The 21,388-nt window shown below is 40.0% G+C and overlaps 3 protein-coding genes across 4 annotated transcripts; all 3 read left to right on the top strand.

Moving 5' to 3' along the window:
• Positions 1-8,847: 8,847 nt before the first annotated feature.
• Positions 8,848-12,845, top strand: LOC143521244 (adenosine receptor A1). Of its 2 annotated transcripts, XM_077013891.1 has the most exons (3): positions 8,848-9,515; positions 9,693-9,824; positions 11,350-12,845. In XM_077013891.1, exons 1-3 carry the CDS (start codon positions 9,460-9,462, stop codon positions 11,966-11,968), a joined length of 807 nt encoding a protein of 268 aa, XP_076870006.1. In that variant the 5' UTR covers positions 8,848-9,459; the 3' UTR covers positions 11,969-12,845. The 2 variants fall into 2 exon arrangements, with proteins under 2 accessions (XP_076870006.1, XP_076870005.1); XM_077013890.1 differs by having other exon boundaries at positions 8,848-9,824.
• Positions 12,846-14,811: 1,966 nt separating this feature from the next.
• On the top strand, positions 14,812-17,663 carry sys1 (SYS1 golgi trafficking protein). The gene is made up of 4 exons (XM_077013889.1): positions 14,812-14,961; positions 15,347-15,586; positions 15,829-15,896; positions 16,227-17,663. Exons 2-4 carry the CDS (start codon positions 15,425-15,427, stop codon positions 16,465-16,467), a joined length of 471 nt encoding a protein of 156 aa, XP_076870004.1. The 5' UTR covers positions 14,812-14,961; positions 15,347-15,424; the 3' UTR covers positions 16,468-17,663.
• An 820-nt stretch (positions 17,664-18,483) lies between these two features.
• Positions 18,484-21,277, top strand: snrpc (small nuclear ribonucleoprotein polypeptide C). The gene is made up of 6 exons (XM_077013888.1): positions 18,484-18,590; positions 18,866-18,908; positions 19,006-19,114; positions 19,290-19,379; positions 20,698-20,802; positions 20,899-21,277. The coding sequence occupies exons 1-6, from the start codon at positions 18,583-18,585 to the stop codon at positions 21,021-21,023; spliced, it is 480 nt and encodes a 159-aa protein (XP_076870003.1). The 5' UTR covers positions 18,484-18,582; the 3' UTR covers positions 21,024-21,277.
• Positions 21,278-21,388: the final 111 nt, after the last annotated feature.

Raw genomic sequence — 21,388 nt, 5'->3', positions numbered from 1 at the left:
TATGATAACCTACGAATAATATACGGACAGCTAGTCAGTATTTACCTTGTAAAAATAAACTGGACAATATTACTCGTAAATGTTGCTTATGGACGCCGTTAGCTTGTTAGCTAGATTAGCCAAGTTGTGTCAAGTGCTTTCGCCCCAGAGGACGCGCCTCGCTCAATTATCGGCTACTCGCTATAGGCTACACTTCTCCTGGAGTTACAACTCTACCAGCACAAACAGCTTCATAGTCACTGTGTGTCAACATTGTGAAAAGGCGTTCTTTTCTTGAGCCAACATTACATTTTTCAACAGCAATTTATAGTTTCAAGTAGGGGTGGGAATCGTTTACTATCTCACGATTCGATTCGATTCCAATTTTGGGGGCCACAATTAGATTCAAAATCGATTTTCGATTAAAAACGAAAATCCTATCCGTTTTGCCTTTATTTTTGGGAAGGGTTTTATTTTGCTGCGGCGTTTTTTGCCAGTCACTTCTGCTGGCGTCCTTGGTTTCTTGTTGACTGGTCCTCTGGGTGGTTTCGCGTTGCATTTATCTGTGCTGTTTTTAGTTACTGTTGTTATTTTGCTTCTTTCTCCCGTCTCTCTGCGGTTGAGTGTTATATTCTACGCTTTGTATTTTCTATTTACTCCGTGCCCTCACGGTTTTTCTTTCTATTTTTTTGCGCGTTGAGTGTTCCGCGTTGTTTTGTTTGTTCGTTCTGGGTCGCTGTGCGCGTTTCCCTCTCGCTAATACATTTGACAAGTGGCACTTGGGTCCACCATATTATTTCACGCGGTGTGTACGTTCCCGTGCTCACCGCGTTACACAAGCCTTGCACACGAGCTACATTGTGTCAAGTTCGGTCTTCCCTGGCATTCGGTAAAAACCAAAATGAACCCATATTTTTGCCTTAAATGAAGATGGGACAGGTTTAATATCTCTTTCCTCCATTTGTTTTGAAACTTTTCCGCACATGAGTGTGTCCCAGAGTCTGCTGCATAAAGTCTCGCGTAATTTTGTAATTACGTAACGCGAGACTTCACCACGACTTAGAATCGATTTTGGGACATTTAAAATCGATTCTGACTCATAGTAAATGAGAATCGATTTTTGATATATGAATCGATTTTTTGGCACACCTCTAGTTTCAAGTGTTTAACGTTAGCTTAATGTATTCCCTGTCGGTCTGCTAGTGCTAAATGTGTGAGGTGGTTCTTCGGTTAAATCTTACTTTATTTGCTCCGTGATAATGGAAATAGTTGACCAACCAGGTTAGTGCTCTCGTTTATAGCTACGTTTACAATGACATTTGGCATTCAGTTATAGAAGGTGCACGACTGCATGTGTTTTTTTTAAATGCCGTGTGGGTCATAGTTAAAGCTTGCTCCTTCGTTTTTACCAGACTTTGTTGGTCGTTAATAAGCTTGCTGCGGCAGCACCTGAACCAACTAAAACATCGTGCTCCTCTTCTCTGCGTTTTTATTTTATTTTGTAGTGCTGTGGCCATTTTATTCCTGGTAGTAGCTACTTGTTAACGTGCTGTTCAGTGGAGAAGTGTCATGTATTGAGAACTACTAGTTATACATGCTGCATGTATGAGGCTAACTACTGGATATTTCCATGTTCAGCACCGTGGCCTCTAAATGCTGTTATAAGCTAACACGCAAGTACGGGTTGCATTTAATTAAATCTGTGTTAGGAAGACTAAATAGATAACTTAGCAAAGATGTATCACTGAACATTTTGATACATACAAGTGATATATTTTACACTCATTCATATTTTCCTAATATAACCTCAAATGGTCAGAATATTTAACTGATAAATCTTCACTGACCCTGCAGCTACACCAGGCCTTTGAAAAAAAAAAATACTATTGAACTTGGAATGAAAGTTTGGTTGGCATATAAAAGCAGTACAAGTCCACCACACCTACACTGCAGTAGTTTAGGCCAGACTGTTCAGAAAAGGCCAAAATATAATTAACATTTGATTTAAGGACTTGGGATAATGATGGTTTAAAGTAAGACCAGGTATAATTTAATCAATCAATCAAAGTTTATTTGTATAGCGCTTTTCACAACACATGTTGTCACAAAGCGCTTTACAGGATTTAAAAGGTTAACAATACTATGGGTCCAGAACCCTAATGAGCAAGCCAAAGGCGACAGTGGCGAGGAAAAACTCCCTATGATGGTAGGGAATAGGAAGAAACCTCGGGAGAACCAAGACTCAAAAGGAAACCCATCCTCCATTGGGCGACCCGTTAACACACAAATTACACAAAATACAGACAAATACACAAGTCACACACATCACACACAAATTTAGAATTGCATCTTATTTTAAATGTGAAACATGGAGCCTATCATATACTTTGATATAAAGCATGGGGCTATGTTATTTTTCATTTTAGATACTTCATTGGAATTAATCCAACCATCAGCAAGAAAGGTGGGAAGTAGAGGTCTGCACTCCCGCGGTAATCCCGACAGAATATCTTGCGGCGCGGGACAGAATTGAATTGTTATTGGCGGGAGCGGGAGTTGAATTAGTCCAGGCGATGCGGGAGCGGGACCACATATACATGTAGAAAAATCCAGCAAATTAATAGTCTAGAAAATTATAATAATAACAACGCAATTATTTCCATGCATAAGGAACAGGACGAAAACAACTAATCATTCAGTAAGTAAGCAATAAACTAATTCAAAATATTGGCTAAGCAACTGATCACGTGAACATGAAGTGTGCGTCATTTTGTCATTTTGATACAGAAATGGCAGAGACTGTAGACCAGGGGTCGGCAACCTTTGAGACATGGAGTGCCAACTTTAACATGTCCAGTCAATGAGTGTGCCACTATGGCGGCGAGTTTAAATTGTTGACCGAGGAGGGGGGGAGGTGTAAATCGACACAAAAAGTATTATATCGCGATCGATCGCCTAGTTTAAACGCCTCCGCCGTTCGCGCGAGGTGTGCGTGCGGAGTCGCGCGCTACGGTCACTCGCGAAAGTATAATCCATTAATATAATAATTTATATTAAAATATATATTTTTGCTGATGCTGGTCCTGCGTGTCGCGTGCCAGTGACTATGCCTCGGTGTGCCAATGGTGGCACGCGTGCGGTTGCCGACCCCTGCTGTAGACGGTCAACCAGTTTCAGCTGTGGAAAATTCTATTAAAACAGGCGAATACACCACAATTAAGCCAACTACAGGAAAGTCTGATGTATGGAAGTCATATTCCATTGTAATGAATGGAGATGGAAATCGGCTTGTTGTGATACATGTCAGAAAGTGTTGGTGTACGTCACCTGGATGTGTTTGGACTGTGATAAGAAATGGGACAGCGCGATCAATCGCTATATTGCTGTTTTAATAAATACATAAGAAAATTTCAAGTACTAAATCTAATTAATTCAATTCATATTAGGATTGCGGGCGGGGGCGACAGAAATGTGTATGTGGTGGGCGGGTGCGGGATTAAAACAAGCGATTTTTTGGCCAGTGCGGGCGGGAGCGGGATTAAAACAAGCAGGTGCGGGCGGGAGCGGGATTAAAACAAGCGACTTTTTGGCGGGAGCGGGCGGGAGCGGGTCTAAAACAAGCGGGAGCGGGCGGGAGCGGGATTAAAAAAGCAGTCCCGCGCAGACCTCTAGTGGGAAGGTCTTGGTGAAAAACAACAACACGGTCAACCCACACGTGTGTACTCTTCTCAAATACTTAATGGACTTTGAATGGTTGTCTGTGTGAGTATGGCATGAAAAGTTCTAAAGAACGAACCAAGGAACTTTGTGGACATATTATTCCAGTTCATATATTGCTCAAAATTGTATTCAGAAATGTTATTGGTTAAGTTGTTTTGCTAAATGATATTTCATACAATGTTTGTATTTCTTATTTTGGTACATGTTTATGAATACGTTGTCTAGGTATTTTTAAAGGCCATTTCAGAATTAAATCATTTGTTGTAAACACATTAATTTCTTCAGTGTTGGTGATAAATATGAGAGGTCACAATGTCTAAAGATATAGTAGAAAGTTAAATAATTATTTTTTTTATAAGTCTCCAGATTGTCATGTTGACACAATGCCCTGTATGCACCTGTACTCCTTGAATGAATTTTAAACATGTTTTTTTAGTCCAACCTTATATCAACATTATTCATAAATGTTTTACATTTTAACAGTGTGGCTGTCTTCTTTTGTGAAGAAATTCTAATGCAGTTCAATTTAATGTATTGATGAATATGCATATGGCTAGGATATGATTAGCATTAATGTCTAGAATTGAAAAAATTCTAATTTTTCAGGGTAAATCTACTGCAACCCTTGATGCCAGTAAAGTACTTTATTAAAGAAAATTACTTTAAACCGAAAGTTAACAGTAGTTACTGTAAATGTTGAATTAATTAAATTACTGTAAATATAATTTAAACAGGAAAAAACTATAATCTGAGTTACACTAACATACTGTAATTCCTTTTACAGTAACAACTCTTTACAGTAGATTACTGGCAAATTTTTTGCCAGCTAATTACTGTAAATTCTACAGTATGGATTACAAGAGGTTACTGTAAAAAACACAGGAAATGCTTGTAATTTAAATACAGGGAAAAACTAATCTGAGTTACAGTAACATACTGTAATTCCTTTTACGGTAACATACTGTAATTCCTTTTACAGTAATTAACAACACTTTTTATAGTAGATTACTGGCAACTTTTTTGCCAGTTAATTACTGTAAATTCTACAGTAAATGTTTTACAGTGACTCAAATAACCGTTACAACCGAGGCATGAAGAAGAGCATCTCTGAACGCACAACATTTCGAACCTTGAGAAGAATGGGCTACAGCAGCAGACGACCACACGAGTTTCACTCCTGTCAGTTAAGAACAGGAAACTGAGGCTACAATTCACGTTGCCTGGTCTGATGAGTCTCGATTTCTGCTGCGACATTCAGATGGTAGGGTCAGAATTTGGCAACAACAACATGAAAACATGGATCCATCCTGCCTTGTATCAGCGGTTCGGTCTGGTGGTGGTACAATGGTGTGGGGGATATTTTCTTGACACACTTTGGGCCCATTAGTACCAACTGAGCATCGTGTCAACGCCACAGCCTAATTGAGAATTGTTGCTGACCATGTCCATCCCTTTATGACCACAGTGTACCCATCTTCTGATGGCTACTTCCAACAGGATAACACGCCATGTCAAAGTGCGAATCATCTCAGACTGGATTCTTGAACACGACAATGAGTTTACTGTACTCAAATGGCCTCCACAGTCACCAGATCTCAATCCAATAGAACACCTTTGGGATGTGGTGGAACGGGAGATTCACATCATGGATGTGCAGCCGATAAATCTGCAGCAACTGTGTGATACTATCATGTCAATATGGACCAGACTCTCTGAGGAATTTTTCCAGTAACTTGTTGAATCTATGCCACGAAGGATTAAGGCAGTTCTGAAGGCAAAAGTGGGTCCAACACGGTACTAGCAAGGTGTACCTAATAAATTGGCCTGTGAGTGTATATTATTACAAAAAAAATTAAAGCAAACATTAAACCCATTTATTAGAGTAGATAAACATAAATGCACTTTGTCTTAGCCACAGCCTTGTGACACATTGCATGCATAAGCTGTAACGTCTACTATAACCACAGACCTTATGTATGGAGGGTTAACCTGTACAGCTTAAGATCTCCTAGCTTAAACTATGCAGGAAATTGCAGTTGTGAAATTTAAAACCCCGCGGCTTGTGCTGATCTGTATTTGACAGTTCCCAGTGTTTATCCTGAATCTGCGATAGGCGGCTTGACAGGCTGATATCTCAGGAAAAACAGACTCTTAGTTAATCGCATGTAAATAGAAAAGGCAGCGAGTAAATAGTAAACATAAAAATCTAAACATCCCTCCTCTTTCTTCTGCAGTGAAGAAGACGTTGTCGGCTAGGACGCTGGTAACATCTCGTTTAATTGCACGCGGTGATTAGAGCAGTTTTCCATTTACTCCTATTAGCAGCTGCTCACATCATCACCAGGCCCAGTATGCCTATAATCAGATTCATTATTGCTGCCGGTGGCTAGCATCCCTGGGGTGTAACTGAATGTCTGATTTGCTCTAGGCCTCAAGCGGTGTCATGTTACAAAGCAGTGTAGTACAGCTGAAGGTGCTGGGGGTTGTTCTATTAATATTGACATGTAGCTCCTTGATGGAATTAGTGCAAAAGGCAGTGTGATGTTATTTAGAACACATCTGTCTTACTGGGGCTTTCTAGCAACTATTCTAACAAATGGCACACTTGTGCTGAGGCACATGACGAAAGGGTCCATGAAACCAGTCAGGAAACCAATGCAAATGGAAATGGAAAATGCAAAATGCAACTTGCATACAGTTTTGCAAGCCACACTTCATGACAAGCTGTGGAACGTGAATTGATGTAAGGCTTGAAGAATTCAGGTTGCCTTTACTCTCCTTTCCAGCTGTTCTAGCCCAACAAACACATGGTTTCTTCTCATCATCTTTTTATTAGAAAGGTCTAGAGATGCTCACCATGACTCATAATCCTTAAGACCAGCCAGAAACACTCAAACACATTTATGAGCAAACATTTTAATTTTTTAATGGAATTATCTTTATCAATGAAATTACTTTATTAATGTATGATTTGAAAGAGAGCATCGAGCCTAATTGTAAAAACCATTTCTATCTGCAGAAAAACTGTGAAATGTGTAATCAAAATCTTCACTCTGGTTCCTTTTAAATTTTGCATTCATTCAGTTTTCAGGACCATATTTCACCTACATTAGGCATCATAAAGTACTTGGTAATACACTATGCCATGTGTAGGTTTAGGAATTATGGCGGTACTAGATATAAACTGTTCTAAGCATTCACTTATTTCTTGTATAGTGAGTGTTTAATATTTCTGTCTAATTATTTTGAAAGTGGCAATTTTTAATGAGTGCTAAAAGAACAAGAGCTGACCCTTTCAAAATAATTACAGACTACACTGCCTGATCAAACATGTACACTCTGCAATGTTTACTGGGTGCTACATAGATGCTAATAGCTCACTATGTAAGAAACAAGTAAGCAAAAGCTTTGACTATTCTTTAAGTAGCACCTGCATGTGTATTTCCAGTTACTCTTGCGAAAATATCTACATAACATGTGGTGAGGACACACTGAGAAATATATAGAGGCTGTATTCCCTGACCACTTTATATGGAACAGTCAGTGTCAACTTTCTTAGCTTTCAAAAGTACATGGACGGGCAAAGATGCCATTACACCTCCAAAAGTAGAGTCAGGTTATTGAAGGCTTGTATCATGTTCCGGTGGTAGTTTGAAACAGGTAGCCTACTTAGACATATTTAAAGTGCTACTGCTACATTAAACACTATAAAAAGCAGCACCAGCAGTGTAATAAATAGGCTAACACACCTGTACACATCCCCAGAACAAGCTGGTATATTATCGTCTCCTTCTCTGATTGACAAAACAAATGTGTTAACTTGATCCTCGCTTCCATACTCTGAAGTAATCAAACGGCTGCTGGACATCCATTTTTCTAGCCATGTTTTATAAAATCTCAGCATATAAACATTAATTAACAAATTAGTTATATGACACAAGAGACTTTCAGTAACAAAGGCAACACTTAATCTCGTATTTAAAATGGCTGCTCTTATTAGTGCTATTGCTAACTAAGTAGCTAATAATTCATCTAGCACAAAGTGACTTTAGCAAGCTACAAATTGCTAAAATGGCTAGCCACCTGGGTTACTGTCTGGGTTACTACACTTCTCAACGTCCGGGGAATGTCTGAAGTGAACATTCATATTTCAACTCTGAGTCTGACTACTTGTCAGTTTGTGTTTATAGGTTAAGGAGAGGCTTAAAGGTTTGATGACATCGCCCTAGTACTGTCGGGGGTCAGATGCTCGCTTATATGTGAATTATATTACATCTGCAGTCTGTAATTGATCCGTTGTCATGCCGTATTTGCTTCCCTCGACCCCATTCACCACTGATTAGACTCTGACCACAGGACCACCACTGAATGGACACCATCTAAAGGGCAGATCACTGTCAACACACCAGGAACTCTGCAGAAGCCAAGAAGTCAAAGAAGTCAAAGAAGAGCAGTGTTGCTACACTTTGAGCTCATATTGGATTGCAAATCCCAAAAATATCATGTCAGCAGCGGTCCTGTGGCCATTGATAAAGAGTGAGAGGATGGCAAACACACTCTGAAGGGTAGAAATCTGTGGTTAGGGTTAGGGCTAAGTGAAGCTTTCGTGGGTGATTTCCTGATTATTTAATAAACAGTGGGGCAGGGAGTGACAATGCTCGAGGAGTCTTTAAGAATCGCCACTAATATGTCTCACTCACCAATATTTTCCATATATATATATATATATATATATATATATATATATATATATATATATATATATATATATATATTTGTTATTAAGAAGGTTTGACAAAGTTTGCCCCCGATTTGTGTCGTATTCTTCAACTGGAGAATTTTTTGCTTCGTTGTTCTTATAGTTCTTATCCTCCAATCCTATAAAAGCACATGCCAAATTTTCCTAATTAGCATAAGAAAACATCCCATGCCAATCCCCATAAAAAGACATAAGGGAGTTTGCTTTATCATGACTTCTGATTTTTTTTATTGCTACTCAGTACAAACAGACGGTTCCAACCTTTTCTTGAATTATTTCACTGATTATTGGATGGTGTGGTGTAAATAACATAATTTATTTTAATTGAATTTTTAGTGTAATGTTTAATTATTTAAAAAGAACAATAATTATTACTATAATAAAAAAAAGCTAATATTATTGTAATTTAAATCCTATATGTGGCAATTGTAGATCTGAAGATACAACAAACTATTTAAAAAAAAACCTTAGTGTTCAAATGTACATAAGTATATACTTTGTGTGTGTGTGTAGATTCTGTCCTTACCTAATAGCAAATCCTGAATAAGAAAACGCTAGTGAATGTCAGAATCTTTTAGGAAGAAACGATTTCTTCAGAAAGGATGTTGAATGAGGCCTATTGAGAGAGACTGAAGGAGAGGGAGAGAGAGAGAGAGAGGGACGGAGTCTCATTCAGAGATAAGCTTTGGTGGGAGGAGAAGGAGGATCGTGCAGCACCGAGCTGCTCACCCCTCCCATCCAAACCATCAAGAACCTCTGCAAGGGAGAAAAGGGAGGCGTAGAGATGCTCCAGGAGTGGCTGGAGAGGTTCGTCCTGACCCTAGTGTGGATCTGGAGCAGCCCATCTGGGCTGTAGAAGCGGGCTGAGCGGTCTCTGGAGCCAGGGGAACAGGAGAGTGTCCGGGGATGTCCAGGCAGCTGTGAGAGCTAGAGTCACGAGGGCTTCTGTTTCTCGGACCGAGACATCCAGTGCCCCCGGGGCACGCCGAGCTGGGGAAAAGATGGCAAAGGTGACGTCCTCCCCTGGGATGGAGCGGTGGGAGCATGCAGACATGATGTACGTATCCATCGAGACCACCATCGCCCTGGCTTCAGTGCTGGGGAACGTGCTGGTAATCCTGGTGGTAAGGCTTAACCGGGCATTCAGGGACCCTACGTTCTGTTTCATGGTGTCCCTGGCGCTGGCTGACATCGCTGTGGGCACCCTGGTCATCCCGCTGGCTGTGGTCATCAGTCTGGGGCTGAAGACTCCTTTCTACACTTGCCTCTTCCTCTCTTGCCTGCTTCTCATCATCACTCAGAGCTCTATACTGTCCCTCATGGCCATTGCTATTGACCGTTACCTACGCATCAGAATCCCCACCCGGTGAGTATAAATCGCTTTCATTTACTGTATAATTCTTAATGAACTGAATGGTTACCAAACCGATACAGTTAAAGAAAAGGTGGGGGATGGCACAGTTGTTTTGTTTGTTTGTTGTTGTTTGTTTAATGTGGGTTGTGTTGAAGGAAGCAAAAATTGCACATAAATTACCCGTTGCTTCTACAAAGCAAGACAGCAAAATGGCTATAAGAAACTATGAAAAATATATGATCCAATACTCTAGTACAGTATTTTCCAAAATTCCAGTACAGTATTCTCCAACACTCCAATGCGCTGATAATAAGCATAGTGCATGTAATTTAATTATCAACTGAGTCTATTTTTGCTTTTCTGAATTTGCTTTAATGTGGGTGTCATTCAGCACTTGATCATTGGTCTTCAAGTCATCAGTTCCCAGATGTCATAGGGATAAGAAAAGCTAGCATGGCCAGAGTGCTAACTATCATGCTAAAAATGATAAAATTAACTGTTGAATACATTTGATTACTCAAGTTATAATTGATTCAAAATTCATTATTAATTCAAACAATTTCCTGTGAATGTGACACTCACCTGTGAATGGACATTTACAAGCCCATTCTGGCCCCAACATTATGTGCAGTTCGAGGGAGTATGAGGGAGTTGTTTTCTTACTTTAGAGGCTCAAGCATTACTTTCGCTTGCTTGCTTTTGAGAAGACACGATATTTTACCTGCAGTCATTAACTTAGTGCATAGCTGGCTACCCCTTAGAAGGAATTCTGATAGAATCGAATTAAGCTGTCCATGGAAGTCAGTCAGTAAGATGCATGTTGTCTTCCGCTGACTCCTGGACATTAACTTACGAGAGCGCTGCCTGGCTAACACAGCAATAAGTCATCAGATGATTTGTTGATAAAGGGCAATAAAAGATAATTGTAAACCAGTCTGTCTAATTTGTTTATATACAAAGGCATTCCAGCAGGACATTTATGACCTCCACATATTGAAGACATCGGTAGTGTCTCAGTTGTGCCTTTACCTGGTTTGTTCGCATAGTGACAGAAAAACACTATATGCTGGCCGAGTGAGATGCAAATCAATGGGCTGGATTTGCAAGGCTTTTAACAAAATTAAATTGCTCTTGCCTGTCACAGAGAACGATGCTTGTTGCTGCTGTTTGCATTTTGGCAGCCATCCTAACCACCATTTTTGCTTGTTGTGTCAAAGAGGAACAATCTGTTTCCACAAGAAAGAAACCAGAAACGAGAGAAGGAAAGTTGGGTTTTGTGTGGGTTGTAGTTTTGAATTAATGATAAATGTCTGAGAATGACAAGAAAATATAGAAAATATGAAAATGAAACATCTTAGTTCATGTTTGACTATAATGTACTATCAAGGTAAACTAACAAGATAAGGTATAGAAAATGCTTCCCTGTAGGCAAGATGAAGATTCAGTTCAATGAAACTGCGCTATTAAGGGTATTCAAATATGCTGAACAAGCATTTGGCCAGTGCCCAGTACTCTTGTTTCTCCTCTGCATCGACAGGTACGGCATTGTAGTCACGCAGCAGCGTGCGTGGGTGGCCGTGGGCCTGTGCTGGCTCCTCTCCCTCCTGGCGGGCCTGGTGCCCATGTTGGGTTGGCATCAAGCCCTGAGCAGCAACAGCAGCACGTCGCCCATCCAGTGCCAGTTCGTGGCCGTCATGCGCATGGACTACATGGTGTACTTCAACTTCTTCGGCTGGGTGGTGGTGCCCCTGACCATCATGGTGGGGCTGTACGCCGAGATCTTCCGTGTGATCCGACGCCAGCTGAACCGCCGGGCGGAGGCCGTCGCCGACGCCAGCAAGTACTACCACAAGGAGCTGAAGCTGGCCAAGTCACTGGCCCTTGTGCTTTTTCTGTTCACCCTGTGTTGGCTGCCACTGCACATAATGAACTGCGTCACATACTTCTGCCCCGGGTGTCAGGTGCCCAAGAGCGCACTGTACGTGGGCATTTTCATGTCGCATGGTAACTCGGCGCTCAATCCGCTGGTTTACGCGTTCCGGATCCAGCGCTTCCGCACGACGCTCGTTCACATCGGCCAGCGCTGCGTGCTCTGCAGAGCTCACGAGTCTTGTCCGTATCCACCCGGCCCTCTGCCCATTGCTGAGAAAACCTGAAACAACCTCCATCAGCACCAGTTATTATTAATCGCAGCAGAAAGCTGCTTGTTTAAAGTGCTGCACTACAGACACACACAATGCCAAAGCCTAAAAATGTTTCCTCATATGCAATCAAGAGGTAAAAAAAAAGTGTGCACTGTGCTTTTAGTAAACTAAGCTTTTTTAAAAGTGTGACCTCCTATGTTGACTAACATGTTGATATTTTCCAGGCTTCACTTTAGAGAAGATATTCTGTCTATTGTAAAGAGCATGAAGTATGTCCTGTGGTTTCTGTCTGTGTTTGCTTTCTGTTGTCTGCAAGTGTGACTTTCAGATGTTAATGTGAAATTTTAAAAATAATTAAGCAGAGAAGAGCGCCACCTAGAGGCACTTCAGCTGCTGGGAGCCGTGTTGTGGTGGGGACTGTTTCTGCGAGGGAATGAAGACGTGGATTTGAGACACTCGATTAGGAATTTGGGCTATTGGTGTTTCTTTTGACTTCCAAAAATGCATAGTACACAATTAAGGCTGATTTTTGAGCTACATCAGCTAATTCCCTCAGAAAAGTATTTCTACACCATTCAGTCAAATTATTGCATCAGAATCAAGTATTTTTTTAATTAAAGATGCAAAGATAAACACATTAAAAGGAAGTTTCCTAATTTTACAAGTGGGCTGTTCACCTGAAGAGAAGAGAACATCGTTCCAAACTTCATTGCAAAATCTTGGAATAAACCATGAAATATGTTCCCAGGAGTAACTGTGTGGAAGGATGTGTTCTGTATGTCACATTTAAACTGTTTGACTTCACTGTCTGAATATTTATATGGAGTGATCTCTGATTTTAAATTGTTTGCAAAGTGTTTTCACAAAAACAAACCTATACATCGCTAATGAAAACATTGACTCAATCACTGTATGTGTGTTGTAATTATTTAGACTCATTAGTTCTCCAGGATAATGAGTCTATATATATGGAGAGAGACAGAGAGACATTATCACATTATCACTATATTCTATTTGTGTAACTTTGCTTTATTTCAGTAGTCCAACCAGATTAACTAATTATAACACTGTTCACTAATATTAATGCATGATGCATATTGTAATAATACATATATTTAGATACATTCAAAATTTTTATACATAATTTGCAACAAACTACCTGAAATGTCAGTTAACACAGGAGTTTATAGTTACAGGAGCTAAAATTGCTTTCGTTCTGGAGAAATGCGCATTTCCTCTTCCTGAAGACTACACCTACTATTACCTTTCCTTCCAAATATAGAATTATCTTCATTCTAATTCACTGCAGAAACAGGATTTGGCTCAAATGAAAACAGCATGCAGACAAGACTCCAGGTCTCCTTCGATCACTGATTTACAGTTAAAAGCATAAACAATTTTTATGTATTGCTTCTTTAGGTGAGAAATGATAGTGCTTTAGTTACAACTTTGCCATTCTGAAAAGTTTGAATGTGCAGATAGTTGTTATATCTTTGTAAGGGGGAACAGCTGCTGGGTACATTTGCAGCGGGAGAATTTTGGTGTCGTCACCAGGACGATCACAGGAAGCAGGTACCTGTGGGATATATGCACATAAGAGCGTAATATTCAGGTGCATGTGAATGAACTTCAAATCTAATTACATTACATGATAACCATGGTACTGCAGTGGTAATCAGAGACTTTAATACGCATGGGTGACTTAATCTTGAATGTCTCTAAATATTGATTTCATATTTCATTCCATATTCATATTTAGAGATCCTGGCTCAATGTTTGATGCAGAGAATCATAGACCACTGCTTAAGTATGTGACATTAAAAATAACTCCTCTAACATCAATTATTTATGAAGTTACACTTCTTCAGCACTTTCTCAGAACCCAAGGACATTTTACAATCAACGTGCAGCAGTACTTTCCAGTCAACACACTGGTATGTCAGCAAGCAGTTTATAGTCCTTGCTAAGTCTTTTCATGTATTTCAGAAAACACTACACTACACATATTAAATAAAACACACACAGACGATCTTTCGTACAGATCCTTCATCAGCTCTGCAAGCAAAGTGCCTCTGAATTCTTAGAATGAGTCAGTTTAGATTTGATAATGTGGTTGTTTAAAGAGGTTAAAATACATACAAGATGTGCCGTATAGGAATTGGAAAGAGTAAATACATGATCCTAGAAAACACCAAATGCTTATTTATTTGTGCTGATGTCTTGAAGTGAATAGCACACTCATTTCCAAGACACTGCTGCAATATTATGAATGATAAGTAGTTACATCCTTTAAGATTGCTTTAGGACTAATCTGGCTGGAAATGTCTGTGAAGCAGCACCCTCTTCTACCGATAGTGTCTGAGACATATACAGTATAGTCTGAAAATCACGGTTCTATTGGACAGCTTTCAAATTAATTGTTAACTTATAGTAAAATACTGGGCTAGTTCGGTTAATTTATTAAACCATCACGAATATTTATAGTCATTAATATCGCTAGTGCAAATATTCAGAGAAATGTCAAGTTTCACAGACCATTGACAAATGACCTCAGATCATTTATATGAATAACCGTTAACTGCAGTTGCAGAGCAGCCCGCGATGTTTAAATATTTAGTAATTTATTACCAGCTGTACAATTAATTAAATAATTAATTTTACAATTAATTTTACAATTAATATTATGTCAATTAATTTAAAGCGCTTTGTGATAACATGTGTTGTGAAAAGCGCTATATAAATATATTTGATTTGATTTGATTAATTTTCTCCAACAAACACGAACACGAAGAATCGGCGAATCTGATTCTCCTAAACAGAAGACGCGCGTTTCTTTTGTTGTTGTTACGCGGCCGGACGTTTTGTTTCCGGTGCAGAAGGTGTTGGTGACGTCATCCTCGAACTGCTTCGGCTGGATCAGAACACGGAATAACGTCCAGTTTTAGGACACCGGCCACGGCAGCCAGACATTAGTCACTTTAAACCAGATGCCCACGAACCTGCGAGTACGTGAAGATGTTTTGTAACTCCGTATGTAAACGCACAGTTACAGTTAGCTAACCTGGCTAGCCTGTTAGCTAGCACTTTAGGCTAACGATAGCTAACTAGCCAGCTAGCTGTCCTGCGTGTAAGGTGTTAAAATATAGTCAAAACAAACGACGTCCGTTAAATAAACCGTCTAAGATAGTAAACTAAGTATCCGGCTAAATAAATAACGATATATCCGGCTCTCCAGGTTAATGTTAGCTTAGATAAGTGTGAATGTCTTGCTAACTCTAACCAGCTAACTGGCTGGACGTCATATTGATGCGACGTGAGTCTTGTTAACTATCTGATTAACTTGGTTCACTCATCATAATAATGTTGTTTGTTTGTTTGTTTGTTTTGTAGGACTGCCCTGGTTGGGCTGCGGAGTCACATATCTAGGCTGCTTGTGCTCTCTCTGGTGTCCCTTGCTGTGAGTCAGGGATGGCGAGTCATTTTCGCAGCTACATCTGGGATCCAGTCCTCATCGTCTCACAGATGGTCCTCATGCAGTGTATCTACTACAGCTTTTTGGGCCTCTGGTTGGCCGGTGTGGATGGTCTTGTGCACACCAACCGGTCTCTTGATCAGATATTCAGTTACGAGGTGAGTTTCTTAAGTCCATAGCTGTAGTAATTGGTTATGTGTAATCTATAAAGGTCAGTATGTGTTGTGCAAAAGTGATGCATGACTTTTTGTGTATCAAAATAATGAATACGTAGAGCGCTGTAACTAAAGCAGATACACAGTTATATTTTAACCATATTTAAGCAGAACTGTTTTGAAACTATTTGGTTTGACTTGACTTTAACAAAGCTGTTAAAAATACCCTGCCCACTCAATTTAAGGTTCTTGGTTTTGCAACAACACATGGACGCCTCTCGATGATGGCGTATATTCTGAACTCTCTAACATGGTAAGTGCTGCTGAACTGTATTTATTAAGGCTGCGTAGTGTACTTTGATATATTACAGAATGCATAAACTAATACAAACACAGCAGCACAAATGTGTGGACAGAGATGCTTTAGAAGCAATACTGAACTGTGAAGAAATGTTCAGATGTCTGAGCACTTGAAGCTCACCTGATAACGCAAGTAGAACATGTTACCAGCAATACACTGGGGTCAGGGTTCACATGTTCTACTGATAGGTGTATGTAAGAGGCTCAGGATAAGAGCAGTTGCTAAATGCTGTAAATGTGGATGTAAAGCAGCTAATGCACCGGTTGTCTGCATCTCCCTCAGTGCTCTGGGCTTGTGGTTCTTCATTCGCCGGGGGAAGCAGTGTTTGGACTTTACAGTCACGGTACATTTCTTCCACATGATTGGCTGCTGGATCTATAATGCCCACCTCCCAGCTGCCCTGTCGTGGTGGCTGGTTAATGTGGCATGCATAGCCTTAATGGCGGTCATCGGTGAGTACCTGTGTATGCAAACAGAGCTCCGGGCCATCCCAGTGAACAGTGGACCCAAGTCAAACCTCTGAGAATCCATCTATAAACGGACATTAAACAATAAACAGTGCATTCGGTCTGATCCTTTGACCCGTGGATGAACTGATGGATGTGATGTCACCAGTTGATGCCCCTTGTTTCTGATGCAGTGTTAACATTTGCTTTTATGGGGAAAGAGTGAACAGCTTGGATCAAAATGTGGACTGACAATACTTCCTCCGTGATATTTAGGTTTTGTCACTGTATTTTATTCATAATCATGAAACAATTGTGGGCCAATTGGATATTTTAAGGGCTCTTTAAACAGAGCATCCTAAGGTAGATATTGAAATTAGTACCTTCAGACATGAATTCCGCACTCCACTCTGTGGCAGCACTTTTTAAGTTTCAAAGGACTGCTTTAAACATTTGGGGTTAGATAAAAAACGACACTGATCTCAAATTATAACTTCATGTGTATTGTCCTACTGAATAAGAGGTTGATTAAAATAAAACATCTCATTATCTGCCCTGTGTTTTAGCTGAAATGCTATTTCACAAATGAAGAATTGTTTTCATTTGCTAACTAAATTTTAGTAGTGTCCATTCTGGGGAGGGGACCGGAGGTGTGATGGCTACTTTCTCGTAAGTCACATCTGTTCTCTCGGGATGCATTTAGAGACAAGACGCTGTCAGATTTACAGATCAATAATGCTCGTACACAAGTAAGCCCTAGACGGGTTTTGAAATTTTATACTGACATTTATAACATTGATGAGCTGACTTGCTGCACTGGGCTGCAGTTAATTTGAATTTTGTTGGATACATGAGTGATAATCATGCACATCCTTTGCTTGTGTATAAATTCCCACCTCTTAAAGTCAGGAATGTGTAAAAAAAAAAAAAAAAAAAAAGGAAACCAAATAGTCCTGATTTTTACGTCTTTAGAGATTAATACATTTTTACCAGTATTTAGCGTTTTGTGAGGTATTACAGGCATTGAAGTCTTGTCCAAGATTCCTTTTCCCTGGCATGACTTGAGTCTGAATATATAAGAACACAAATGACTTTTAACAATGTGAGAGACAATTCAAAAGCTGTCCGAGTCAATGTAATGGCATTTTCACATAATTGGCTCCATAAAGACTTTGTGTTTATGTTTACACTTGATTTTGTGGTATGAGATGGTCTGATATCTCCTCTAACTACATACAGTTGTATAAGTGAAAATAAAGTCATGTAAAATGCAGCTACTGTTATCTTCATATTTGAATGAATGTGCTATTTCCATGGCCACATGACACCGGGCTTATTTTAGTTTGGACAGTCCAGTTGCTGGACTATTATAGGTACAACATAATCATTATACTTGACTTATATGTGACTGTTATATAGTATTTCTCTGGTACATTTTAAATATTTTTGAGTGGTAGTTTTCCTTGTATACAATTTGAATCAGATAATTCACTTTTAGATTCAGATGTACATAAATATGGTCCATAGGTACCAACAGTGCACTTCACATCACTACAGCATCCCAAAGTTTCAAGAATGGGATTTACAATTTGGAGGATTGCAAGGATTTCTATTAAAAGAAGAAATAACCACATTTTCAAATGTTAGTTCAATTCCAAAGCTAACCTATAACGTACAGGTGTACTTATTTGAATAAGGATCCTTATTTAAAGTGGTTATTTAGCTAGTGAATTGTGCTTTTTTTAAAACAAATACCTCAAGTAGACCGACATTGACATCCTTGAGCAGGCATGTCAGGCAGTCTTGGTCTGGTGGTAAGGAACTGGAGGGTCGTGGGTTCGACCACCAGGCCTGAGGCCATGACTGAGGTGCTCTTGAGCAAGGCTGCCCACCGCTCTAGGCATGTGTACACCACAGCCCCCTAGTAATCACTAGTGTGTGTGTTTGTTCTAACTGCACAGATGGGTAAAAGCAGCAGAGGACAAATTGCAATTCCGGTGAGAAATCACAATTGACCAATATGGCACATACACATTTTACATTTTACCACAGGCTGTCGTCTAGGCTGATACCGCGTGTGTCCACCACTTCACACGATGGCGCCACCGTTCTCTTTATGTAGCTGCGCGCGCGAGTAAAGGCTCGCGCGTGTAGGACTTCCGGTTGGCGCATAGCACCGTTCTCCCGTGAAGATGCCCAAGTAAGATCTCTCTCAACGTTACTTTAACACACACACCGTGTACAAGTGTGTACATTTAACAAGAACATCATTCGTCAATTTCACCAGCTATCTTGATTAACCGAACTGGAAAGTAACACATTTTCTGGCTATTTAGCTGCCGTTCGCTTCCGAGCTCGTCCGGCGTTTCTGTTAGCCGGCTAGCTAACGTGAGGTGGTTAGTGTTTGTGTGTGTTCACACCAGCCAGTTAATGTCGTGTTGTGTGTGTGTTCTCTAATGTCTTGTTGTGTTTCAGGTTTTACTGTGACTACTGTGACACGTACCTAACGCACGACTCGGTAGGTGGGATGTTCATATTCGTGACATTTTCAAATGTAAGGGAGTATTTCTCTCAGAAGGTCTGACATTTGTGTGTCTAATGTGGTTGTTTTGCAGCCGTCTGTGAGGAAGACTCACTGTAGTGGTCGCAAACACAAAGAAAATGTTAAAGACTATTACCAGAAGTGGATGGAGGAACAAGCCCAGAGTCTCATAGACAAAACAAGTGAGTGTTTGAAGTTTCGTTGGTTATTTCTGTATTATTCGTAGGCTTGGCGTGTTGCATGTTAAGATTGGGTGTCGTTTGACTTTTCCCTTTCTTTTTTATTTTTGCAATCCACAGAGCACCAACGCATCCGTCATATGTTATGTACTTTAATGTTTTATGTACATTATTCCAGCTGCTGCTTTCCAGCAAGGGAAGATCCCCCCCACGCCGTTCCCTGGTGCTCCCCCTCCCACTGGATCCCTCCTCCCACATCCCAACATCAGTAAGTGTGACGCATTTTTAATTATGCCATTTTAGAAATTAATAATTGTTATTCACTTCTTTAACAAATCCATTATATTGTCTATATTGTGTTTTAAAGAGGCTTGTCCTGCACTGTACATGCGTAGAGTGTTTCTTTTGGTGGATCTAAAACAGGGGTGTCAAACTCATTTTCACTGTGGGCCACATCAGCATAATCGTTACCCACAGAGGGATTTAACTACTCCTTAATGTTAAATAACTCTGAATTTATTACTTATTCAAGTTATTTGTTATTCATATCAAGTTATCATAGTTATATAAGTTGGGCAGTCATGGCCTGGTGGTAGGGAACTGGTCTTGTGACCGGAGGGTCGTGGGTTCGATTCCCAGACCTGAGGCCATGACTGAGGTGCCCCTGAGCAAGGCCCTTAACCCTCAATTGCTCACTTGTATAAAAATGAGATAAAATGTAAGTCGCTCTGGATAAGGGCGTCTGCCAAAAGCCATAAATGTAATGTAAGTTACAAATATTACAGATATATTTGCGTAAATGTAAAAAAAAAAATGTTTGCTTGTTGTTATTATAACATAAATCTTTTTGTTAGGTTATGAAACCCACATTACTATCAAAATATCTAGGTGAATAAAGAAAAATATATCAAATATCACATTTACTTTGTTCAAAACTTGAAATATCAAATAACTGTGAAAATAGCAATTGTGCTTTAAAAATGCTCTGTCTGAGTAAGATTTCTTCAGCCACAACAAAGCTGCCGTTTACTGCCGCATTGTTTGTGGTTGTGAACACATTCTGTTGCGATCGCAGTTTGCTTTTTAATTCTTTGACAATTCATTGTTTTTCTTGATGTCTAATTTTGGCATACTTAGCTCCGTGTTTGGTCACAAAATGCCAACGTATATTGTACTCTTTGACAACCGCCACCGATTCATACCCGTTTTTCTCCTTGAAGCGCAAACATCGCTTTCCCATCTTTCTTGAAACACACTTCTATCTGCATCAATGTTTCTCTTCCTGGATATTTTGGGATCATTATTTGTATCTCTCAATTACACTTATTGGGGAAATCGCATCAATATGGAAACACTGCAGTGTCGAGATGCGTCACTTCACGGGTAAAATAATTGTGGGAAATGTAGTTTTTGCTTACCTTATTTTTGGATAATTTGGCTTTGGCTCTCGCGGGCCACATAAAATGACGCGACGGGCCACATTTGCCCCGTGGGAGTTTGACACCTGTGATCTAAAACATTCTGCAAGAAATGGTAAAAAAACAAAAACCCACTGGTCATCTACTGACATTGTTTTCTAATTAAAGGTGGACCCCCTAGACCAGGCATGCTACCAGCCCCTCCTATGGGCGGCCCTCCCATGATGCCCATGATGGGCCCTCCTCCACATGGCATGATGCCCGGGGGTCCAGGTATGCTGCTTTTAATTTATTTTGCTTTTGTATGTTTAACCAAAAGGTGACACCGTGGGTCGTTATCATAACTAAATTGACTGGTGTTTTCTACAGGCCCAGGTATGCGGCCACCTATGGGTGGGCATATGCAAATGATGCCTGGTCCCCCAATGATGCGACCTCCATCACGGCCAATGATGCTGTCTGTTAGACCTGGCATGGCCCGCCCAGATCGATAGGGGGAGCTGTAGTCTCAAATTTGCCATCCTCTCAGAATGCAGCACCAAATAAGTACTTCATAAGTAGTGGTTTTATATTTGGTTTAAATGGGTTCCCCCTAAAAGGTCATGGATTCACATTTATGACTGCAGCCTTTGTATTTTTTATTTGGATGTATATCCTTTTACTAATTAGAATACAGAACAGTGTGAAATAACATGTTAGGTTGAATGTTGATGATTCTTTTTTTTTTGACAATAAATTTTCAAATAAGCTATCGTGTTTTATGCTGTACTGATTTTAATATAAAACAAATTACACTACTCTTCCACGACTCCTTACAGGTAATTTGTTGTAGTCTAACTCTTTACAGGTAATTTGTGGT

This window comes from Brachyhypopomus gauderio, chromosome 8 (assembly GCF_052324685.1).
Source record: "Brachyhypopomus gauderio isolate BG-103 chromosome 8, BGAUD_0.2, whole genome shotgun sequence".
Classification (NCBI taxonomy): domain Eukaryota; kingdom Metazoa; phylum Chordata; class Actinopteri; order Gymnotiformes; family Hypopomidae; genus Brachyhypopomus; species Brachyhypopomus gauderio.
This window is presented reverse-complemented; position numbering and strand designations above follow the sequence as displayed.

What these genes read in the sequence shown, in the direction of transcription:
- sys1 (XM_077013889.1), top strand. Translation starts at nt 15,425, where the DNA reads ATGGCGAGTCATTTTCGCAGCTACATCTGGGATCCAGTCCTCATCGTC. An exon ending in ATCAGATATTCAGTTACGAG is followed by an intron (nt 15,587 to 15,828) that starts GTGAGTTTCTTA and finishes ACTCAATTTAAG; the next exon opens with GTTCTTGGTTTTGCAACAAC. An exon ending in ATTCTGAACTCTCTAACATG is followed by an intron (nt 15,897 to 16,226) that starts GTAAGTGCTGCT and finishes CATCTCCCTCAG; the next exon opens with TGCTCTGGGCTTGTGGTTCT.
- LOC143521244 (XM_077013890.1), top strand. Translation starts at nt 9,460, where the DNA reads ATGGCAAAGGTGACGTCCTCCCCTGGGATGGAGCGGTGGGAGCATGCA. An exon ending in CGCATCAGAATCCCCACCCG is followed by an intron (nt 9,825 to 11,349) that starts GTGAGTATAAAT and finishes CTGCATCGACAG; the next exon opens with GTACGGCATTGTAGTCACGC.
- snrpc (XM_077013888.1), top strand. An exon ending in GAGTCTCATAGACAAAACAA is followed by an intron (nt 19,115 to 19,289) that starts GTGAGTGTTTGA and finishes ACATTATTCCAG; the next exon opens with CTGCTGCTTTCCAGCAAGGG. An exon ending in CATGATGCCCGGGGGTCCAG is followed by an intron (nt 20,803 to 20,898) that starts GTATGCTGCTTT and finishes TGTTTTCTACAG; the next exon opens with GCCCAGGTATGCGGCCACCT.